General features: G+C 33.3%; 3 protein-coding genes across 6 annotated transcripts; 2 read left to right on the top strand and 1 right to left on the bottom strand.

The window, feature by feature from the left end:
* The first annotated feature begins 333 nt into the window (after positions 1-333).
* Positions 334-2,383, top strand: LOC107272426 (pyridoxine-5'-phosphate oxidase). 3 transcript variants are annotated; one of them, XM_025089856.1, is made up of 6 exons: positions 334-556; positions 1,203-1,359; positions 1,429-1,528; positions 1,617-1,670; positions 1,739-1,938; positions 2,011-2,383. In XM_025089856.1, the coding sequence occupies exons 2-6, from the start codon at positions 1,205-1,207 to the stop codon at positions 2,174-2,176; spliced, it is 675 nt and encodes a 224-aa protein (XP_024945624.1). In that variant the 5' UTR covers positions 334-556; positions 1,203-1,204; the 3' UTR covers positions 2,177-2,383. The 3 variants fall into 3 exon arrangements, with proteins under 3 accessions (XP_024945624.1, XP_015605076.1, XP_015605078.1); XM_015749590.2 differs by having other exon boundaries at positions 343-660; XM_015749592.1 differs by lacking the exon at positions 334-556 and adding an exon at positions 727-851.
* Positions 2,202-5,142, bottom strand: LOC107272423 (histidine protein methyltransferase 1 homolog). Of its 2 annotated transcripts, none has more exons than XM_015749586.2 (6): positions 3,812-5,142; positions 3,157-3,402; positions 2,916-3,076; positions 2,584-2,834; positions 2,409-2,524; positions 2,202-2,345 (listed from the first exon to the last, which is right to left on the bottom strand). In XM_015749586.2, the coding sequence occupies exons 1-6, from the start codon at positions 3,861-3,863 to the stop codon at positions 2,299-2,301; spliced, it is 873 nt and encodes a 290-aa protein (XP_015605072.1). In that variant the 5' UTR covers positions 3,864-5,142; the 3' UTR covers positions 2,202-2,298. The 2 variants fall into 2 exon arrangements, with proteins under 2 accessions (XP_015605072.1, XP_015605073.1); XM_015749587.2 differs by lacking the exon at positions 3,812-5,142 and adding an exon at positions 3,567-3,758.
* Positions 5,143-5,275: 133 nt separating this feature from the next.
* On the top strand, positions 5,276-9,580 carry LOC107272405. Its single transcript, XM_015749529.2, has 7 exons — positions 5,276-5,463; positions 6,456-6,782; positions 6,957-7,326; positions 7,956-8,083; positions 8,394-8,557; positions 9,016-9,178; positions 9,263-9,580. The coding sequence occupies exons 1-7, from the start codon at positions 5,352-5,354 to the stop codon at positions 9,445-9,447; spliced, it is 1,449 nt and encodes a 482-aa protein (XP_015605015.1). The 5' UTR covers positions 5,276-5,351; the 3' UTR covers positions 9,448-9,580.

Below are 9,580 nucleotides of genomic sequence, written 5' to 3' on the forward strand. Positions count from 1 at the left end.
TTTATGCATAATACTGTATTTTATTACATCCCGATATTTCCACACGTACATCTCCAAATGATTCCAATATTTTTACACTACCAACATAAATGATAAAATTTACTAACTCCACGTGAAAAAAAAAACATAATTGACGAATACAGTATTCACTCCATAAACTCAACTAGCATTTTCTATCCGGAATCGCATAGGTCCATTAAGTATAAAACAAGAAATAAAATATAAAAGAAATATTCAAAATGGCAACCTTCATAGGCTCAATAGTAATCATGTTGTTTTTAAGATAATTGCACATGTAGCCCCCAGTATAATGCTATGATTTGCAAAAACTTGTACTTATATAATATTGAGATATAGGAGCGATAAGATATATAATGCATACAATATGCATATATAACTTGAAAATATCTAGGTTCTGCAGTTGCCCAGCATATCCGTAACACGTTACGCTGGAGAGAATACGACGTCTATGTCATTTAACTTTCTTGTAACGCTTCGGCGCATTATGTTCATTCGTTGTATGCTAGTTGAGTTCAGTTCGTGATAAGGGTCGATCGTACGTTTCATTTATCGTATTGCGCGGCTAGAAAATAAGCACATTCAATATGCCTAACATCAAGAATAGCGTCAAGGATGCTTCATATTCTGTGGACATAGGAGGTATTACCAAAATCCTACTCCTCTTATGTTTTACAATTTACTGTGTCTACACTTCTTTGATTTTCTAGAAATTCTCTCATCATTTATTCACAAAGATCAGTGAGCATTTTCACGTTATTAGATCATAAAACGAGGATCACACTTTACCAGATATTTTCCGAGTACCGCCATTTTGAATAACTCTTGATTTGGTATGGGCTTCTAATACGTTCGTTTTATACATATAGTGCCATGTTTGTTTAATTAGAATAACAGAGGAAATTACAAATTTTAAATTTGTGTTATCGTGGCACGAAACTGAATTGGTTCTTACTGTTAATCTAAGTAGGCTATTGATTATCATTTTTATGTACTTAAATGTCAGAAGAAATGTAAATTATGATATCATTATCATCGACTAATTAGTAGTAATATAGTACGGTTGATTAATGTAATATTTCGTCGGGTTATTTTCTGTGATTTAAACATACTCCGATTATTTACACGATGATAATTTTTTAAGTAGAATTTTATATGATAATAATAATTATTTTTTGTTACAGAAATGCGAATTAAATATAAGGATAAGAGCGACACATTTACTGAAGATCATCTCGAAAGCAAACAACCATTTGGACAATTCAAAGCATGGTTTGAAATCGCATGCAACACTCCAGGAATTTTGGAACCAAATGCAATGTTCCTTGCTACGGCTACCAAGTAAAGAATGATAACGAATGACAGACATATTTGCTAGTACGAAAAAAAATTGAATACTATTTTTCTCAGATCCGGTATACCATCTGTGAGGCCAGTATTATTAAAAGGGTACGGTTCGGAGGGTTTTAAATTTTATACAAATTACGATAGTCGAAAAGCTGGTGAACTTGTAAGTCTTATGAACACTATAAAAACGGATCTGGGTTTTACCACACACTGTACAACGTATGTATTTAAATTAAATAATTTTATTTCAGGATGAAAATCCAAATGCAGCTCTCACCTTTTATTGGGAAGCGCTTAAACGTACCGTTAGTATCACTAATTATTGTTAGTAAATTTTCTTAGGGAAACAATATAAAACAATTGATTTTTCTAGGTGCGAATCGAAGGTACTGCCGAAAGAACATCATCGACCGATTCTGATTGTTACTTTAATAGTAGACCATATCCTAGTCAAATAGGATCAATGGCAAGTAAGCAAAGTAGCGTTATTGCTGGTCGTGAAACACTTATGGTCAAAGAAAAAGAGTTGCTGGAACAATTTCCAGAAGGAAGCGTAAAAAGGCCGCCAAATTGGTTAGTGATAAATTAAAATATATTCTTGATAACAAATGGTATACCGAAAAAAATATATTTATTCATTTACAGGGGTGGTTATATCGTTATTCCAAAAAGCGTTGAATTCTGGCAAGGCCAGAGTGATCGTCTACACGATAGGATTCGCTTCAGAAGACGAAAACCTGGTGAGAAACCTGACAATATCCTTGTCCATGAAGGAGATGACGGTTGGGTTTATGAAAGACTATCGCCATAAAAAATATTTAAAAAATATCCTAGCATTTACGCAGGAGTCGATAGTATATTTCTGTATATTTTGCATCGGAGAATAATAAGGTTCTAGGTAATAGATAAAAATTGCAGGCTGAAACAGTGGATTCAGGTTGTGTCTTTCCGCGTTAGCTTTAATATTGCACGCTGTACGCCTGAAATATTGTTAATAATATCCGATATATTCAAAATATGTTCACGGCATTATTGATATTTACCTTCTTTACTTTTCCAAACAATAATTGAATTGAATATACCGTCGTTTTTCACAATGTTTTCGAACTGTCCTATACTGCCTCCTACTCCAAAGTAATACATCTTTGCAGCCACATATCTAGATTGAATTTAAAGTGTTTTATATTTATTAAATTCTTGTTAGAATGAGATATTTACCCAACTCCATCTTTCTTCAACTGTTTCTTGAAAACCTCATAGAGCTTCTTTTGATTATCAGGATTGTAGATGGTCTCGCTGGTAAAAATGAAATCATATTTTTTATCTTCGGAATCGTATTTATTCGACGACAATTCGGCAAATGACTTCCAGTCACCGCAATAAAATTCACAGCGATTTCGAATGGAATTTCGATCGGTTAGATTCAAGATAACGTTTGGTATCGTGACCGCTTTGAGCACTTCCGTATTCTGAAAATAAAATGTATTTTGAATACACTTGTGACACGCGCGCTTTTAAAACGAAGTTCAGTAAAATATCGGTTATCTCACGTAATCCTGAAAGTGGACGGTAGATCCTTCGTGTAACGCGATCAACCCGATTATACCGGCACCGCAACCTAAATCGAGAACAGTTTTATCTTTGAGACGAATTTTCTCTTTTAGCAAAAATTCACCCAAGTCATAGCTGCATTCCCAAATTTTTAAACCACCTATAAAACAATTATTTAAATATATATATTTTATATTCACGATTGATGATGGTATTAAAATAATATATTTTGACGGATACCTTCATATTTGGCTGGAACCAAATCGGAATGTTGAGATTCAGCCTCGATAATATTTTCACACCTCTCATTTTTTAAGTCAATCATGACCTTGTCTGTGTGCACTAGTTTTAATGGAATATTGTTGAAAAAATTATTTTCCATAATATCCTCGGGTTCATATTCCGCTTGCAATTGTTCTGAGGATATTTCGATTTTACATGACGGGAACCACTCGAGTGAAGTATTATTACTGTCATCTTCCTTCTCTAAAAATTATCCAAGTTATACGAAATTTTATATTTCTTGGATTCTGTAGTATTATTCAAAAATTCACATAATTTTTAACGTCGCATTTATAAACCTTCATCGATAACACTACTATAATAAATGTATCAATTGCGGATTATATAATTCCTGTTATCGTTATTACCATATCTTCAAGAATTTTATGTTAAACTGCAGTGAGATGGATAAACAAAGTATATATTTTTAATAATCCATTTTGTGTTCTCTAAATTCATCCATTGTTGAGTGAAATCATCTGTTTTTGAAACAACAACTTGCCTCGAAGTTTTATAAATACAAAAACAAATACCCGCGCACATGAAAAGTAACCTCAAATTAACTAATACTATTTCAAATAAGATATTGAACTTATCTTGAAAAAACTGTTACCTTCGGCGGAGTCATCTTTAGAGAAACCAAATTTAAACATACTCATAATCATCTGTCAGAACCTCATCGACAAATGTATATTATTGTACAATTAGTATACGAAACAAAATGCAATTTGACAGTATTTCACGTGCAGCATTTAAGCATCCCCGTCGGTATAGAAGGAATCTATCGTTTGCAAGTAACCAACCTCTGGCACCATCTACATCGATTAGTGTGAAACAGAAGCCATTTACTTTGCGAACAAATTCAGAGATTTATTAAGCTGTCAAATCTGTTAATTACGCAGAATTGAATGTCTACGATAATACTTGTCCCATCTGAAATATCAATACAAATTATATAAAATCATATGGCCATCCAATTTCTATTTCACAATATGTTTATAAAAATATCTCAAAACAGCTAATCATTGACCATTGAAAATGTCCATATAGTGCAATAACAACTGATCTAGAACATGTTTAAAAACTCACTGCCAGTATTATGAGCATGGCTGGATATTTCTAACAGATGCACAAAAATACGTTAAGAATACTCGTACTATTCGCAACGAAATCTACAAAGCATATCTCCAGTGTTGCAACGCTTCCCATAAATCTAACGCTGTAAAGAAATATCCCTATCCAATTAACACAAAAGAAGAATGTACTACAATTCACGTACTCCACGACCACAACAATAGTTAATTTGACTTAAATTAACGTGAGCGCTTTTGTAGTAGCAAACAATATATTTAGGCAGGCAACATATGTGAATACTTTGAGCTTCTTTTAAATATGCTTCAATTACTCGTCGCCAACATCCAACGTGTACAAAAACAATTTTTCGCACTGCGAATAGCCATTATATAATATATTATCCGTTTGCTTGATAGATACTCAAAAGTTCCAGGCATATTAATAATTTCAGAAATTGAGCATAATCACAATATAAAAGTGTGAACGACCGACGTTATTAGAATCGTTGTGAAACATAAAACATCCTTTACGTAACAGTAAAAAAATTATTCAATGCAATCGATCGCAACAATCATAGATAATCATCCGAGAGATAATGCACAATTCATCAAAGCGAATAGGTACGAGGAAAATGTAAATACATAAAAAAAATTAATATCACTGTATATAGCATATTAGGTGCTATCATTATGCCGTTATTAGAAATGACAATTTACGTAATTGTTCGCTAGATTAATTATCATTATTTACTAAGATAATCGATAACGAGTCCTTGTAGTTTTCTTCATTTTTCCCCCTTTTGTCTCTCATACGATCACTGCTTTCAAAAGGTTAAACAATTTTACTCGAGTTACATTAACTGTATCAAACGATAGATTATGCAGAATCATCGTTCGGTTACATCGTCATTAAAAAGAGTGGGATATGCTCGAAAGAGCTGATGTGAACTGCCAGGGACTTTCCCGTGGCATCGTGATTTTCGTTTAAAAGCGACCGCACATTGGCAACGCAATAGTCAGACTGCATAGCCACCGATTCCGAAGAAGACGTAAATCGTGTGGAGAATAGAAAAATCAATAATGATTTGGCTAAAAATAATCGAGGGTGTACTATTTGGTTCATTCATAGCAACACTGATTTTCGCTGCTCCCACAACGCGGGAACTTCAAAACGACACTAACAACGATACTAGTAAGGGGTTAAAAATTGAACTTGAAATTAAGGGATGGCTTTTCAAAATTTTTTTCTAACTTATCAATATCATTCATTTGACAAATATTCACGTGACAAATTATTCATGACAATGACAACTGTAACGTGACTTATTCGAATTGTTGATTATACGAATTTTTTGACATCTCCTGCATAATGGTACAGACCAGAGGGTACATGTTATTTAAAAAATTAATTAACATGCTAATTTGCATATGGACTAGATCTAATAAAGATTTGATATTACTTTTGCGAATTTTGTTGTATTTAAATTCTCACACGATCGACACCTTTACGTTTCCAATAGATATTATTCGGGTCAAGAACACTCGTAATAAAGCCTTGACTTATAGTGCATTAAGGCTAATATATTTAATTGGCAACTGAAATATTTATTAGCAGCATTTAAATTGACGTGTCTTTGGCCTATTAAATTTATTAAAATTTATCTTTCCAAAAGGATAAATAGTCAATGAAAAATTTCAGAGCAGCTACACTGTACTCAAAACCCGAAATATAGTATGTAATAGATCGTGAAAAATAAATATAAATATTATAAGGAACCACTATTATTTGCTCCAACTAAAACCTACTGTGGGAAGTTCATGAAAAGAGCCATAGACAATGTATGCAAAAACCATTTTAAAAATTGGTTACAAAAAAAATCGTTAGCTACCACGAAACGAATTGTTTACCGCGGAGTCATCATTTCCATCACGTGTAACCTCCGGCATGATTACAATCAGTATTGTACTCCTTACGTAATGGATACAGAATATCAAGATCAAATCAACAACAGTTTGATATTTAACTCATCGGGCATTATTTTTCGAACGGGGGTTCCCATGGCCATGTAAATTAAATGACTCATTTAAACGTAATAAAACGTTTGATTCGATCGAGATGATAAATGAGATTGTGATTAAATGAAAAAACATATAACTCGTCTATTGAACTAAATTATTTTTAAGATTATCCCAGAATCGTCAGTCGGGAGGAATGGAAAGCTCGTGTTGTCAATGACCACGTGCCACTTGCTAGCTCGCCAACTCCTTACGTCGTTGTCCATCACGGCGGAATTCCTCATTACTGTTACGATCAAGAAACTTGTTCCTCTATAGTAAGAGCTTATCAGGATTTGCATATGGATGTCAATGGATGGATCGATGTCGGTTATCAATTTTTAATTGCCGAAGATGGTAACGTTTACGAAGGACGCGGATGGGATTTTGTAGGTGCTCATGCTCCTGGTTACAATACACAGAGCATTGGAATTTGCATTATCGGGGATTTTACAAGTAAGTATTTTAATTATTATAATTTTAATTACCAGCCGGCCACTCTTGTACCTAAGTGACTTATATGAATTATAATTACTTGTATTATATATACAGTAATATTATTATATTATTGTTATGATTATTATTATATTTATATCACACACCAAAATTACATGTATCTCCTTCTTTCAGAATTCCTGCCAAACACCTTGGCTCTTGACGCTCTGAAGTCGCTTATACGATATGGGGTGTTCATTGGCAAAATTCAAGATGATTATAAATTAATTGGTCATCGACAGGCTGTCAATTACACTGTGTGTCCTGGTGAAATGTTTTACGAATATGTTTCGTCTATGCCGCATTGGACTTCTAGTCCAGTTCCCACGCCCTACCATGGTACCAGACGAAAGGTCGACAACATTACTGGGAATTCACTTTGGACCGATTTGCTGAAGCTTGGCGAACGCAAAAGAATCGAAGACAGTGTATCGACGGAAAATAGACAAGCTGAAAATGTAGTGGAGGCGAACAGTAGTGTCGAAGTTACGAAAATTGAACTATTATAAATTTATTTTCTATGAGATTCCTACATTTGATCGTTAAAAATTAAAAAAAAAGTATGCGTTAATTTGATATTTAAACATGACCATAACGAGCAACGTACTTGCAGTATAAAAATAATAAGGGGATGTATATTTTGTAAAATTTCAATTTCATATTTAAGTGACTCTTTAACACTGATCACTTAACAAGATGTGAAACCAGATGCTCAGAGCAAAACTGTACCTGTAACTCGCTTTGAATTCACATTTTACTGCACAACGTTCAAAATATCAAATATGCATATATGTATAATCGATATCTATTACTAATCAATATGATATGAAATATATATATATTTATCTGCAAAGCTTCGGATATATTTGTATCCATCTTTATTGACAATCGATATGTACGTCTATTTAATATTTAATATTTTCCTTTGTTCGTCCATTCTCATGCTACATAGAATATAAAGTAACGCACTATCGTCTATCCTGTTTACAACGGACAGAGAAAGTCATGAACGCAAGCGGGTATTTCCCGAGTAAAGTCCAACAGTCTCGTTTGATTGTGTATTTATATTAATATACGATAATATGTACTTTATCAAGAAACGAGACTCTACCCTGTCTCAGCGACCATATAAAGAAATGTGACCGTCCGGCAAATGTTTAGTTCACGTTTTGAAGTAACAATGCAAGGATTAATCGTGATCACAGTTTTATCCATCGCGCTTGGATCCGCACAAAGTGCCAAATTGCGAAACACTGTTTACGGTACAAAATTCAAATTACCAATTTGCAAATGGGATTTTAAAATTTTTAATAGAGTGTGGTCATTCAAACTTAATTAATACAATAAATTTTCAAATAACTAATGAAACAATTCAGTAGTCGTAATTTGTAATGTATCCAATAAAGACGTGACGATTGAATGTTCAAGTAGATAAATTCAATGTTACATAGCAGCTACGTAAAAGTTACATAAATACGTGACAAACCTGCTCCTTCGGTATACTATATATTTAACTATAGTTACGGATATATGTATTTTTATTTATATAAATTTGTTCTTAATTACTTACAGATGAACCTACCATAATTAAAAGGTCAGAATGGGGTGCCAGGGAGCCCAGTGAACGTATCGGTAATCTTGCACAAAATCCAGTTCCGTACGTTGTCATTCATCATTCTGCATCCGATGTCTGCACGTCTCAAGCTATTTGCCAATCGCGCGTACGCTCGTTCCAGGTAAATTGATAAGTGCCTAATTATTTCTGATGAATAAATATTTTTCATTGTACACGTCTAATCACTGCGCTCAGATGACTGTGTCGATTTCTGATTGAGGGGAAACCCCGAGAATTTCGTACGACGTGGAACAGTCAGTAATACATATGTATATAGTAAATATGAATAAAATGTATATTCATATAGTAAGAAATTCAGGATGGTAACATTAATTCATATGATATTCTAAAATCTTGTATTTTCTGAAAAAAAAAATCATTGGCATATTTCATACCGATCAGGCCAGTCAGTCTGAGATAGCCTTTGCTCTGTGTCCGAGAAAATTATCTGCTGCTATTCAAGGTTATTCTGAAGTAATGAAAGTTTTTAATATAAATGTTAATATTTTTTACGTGGACATGAATAATTTTTTATTATCCGATAACAATCAAAGTATTCTTATTATGTTTTTTTTTTAGAACTATCACATGGATACTAAGCATTGGGGCGACATAGGTTACAATTTTTTGGTTGGCGAGGACGGAAATATTTACGAAGGTCGAGGATGGAACAAACGCGGTGCGCACGCGGTCGACTACAATTCTAAGAGCGTTGGAATTTGCTTCATCGGTAATTACAAGAGTAAGCATCGAGATTAAAGATGGTAAAAATTTGATGAATTCAAATTTTGATTTAACTCTATAAATTTTCATCTTTTATTCACAGATCGTCAACCAAGTAATGCGGCCGTTAAAGCAGCCAAGAATTTAATAGATCATGGAGTCTCGCAAGGTTACATAAGTCAAACTTACAAATTAATTGGACATAAACAAGCAGCCTCAACCGAGTGTCCCGGAACTCAACTTTATGAAATAATCAAAACGTGGCCGAACTGGACAAAAAATCCATAAGTGATATCCATTACTATTGTACGATATCAACGAAACAACGATAAACACATCTACTGATCTTCTCGAACAAATATAATATCTATACAATTTTAATAAGAAAACCAAAAATTAAATTTTATATTTTTACTTAAAA

Source organism: Cephus cinctus, unplaced genomic scaffold (genome assembly GCF_000341935.2).
Source record: "Cephus cinctus unplaced genomic scaffold, Ccin1 Ccin1_scaffold1184, whole genome shotgun sequence".
NCBI classification, from domain to species: domain Eukaryota; kingdom Metazoa; phylum Arthropoda; class Insecta; order Hymenoptera; family Cephidae; genus Cephus; species Cephus cinctus.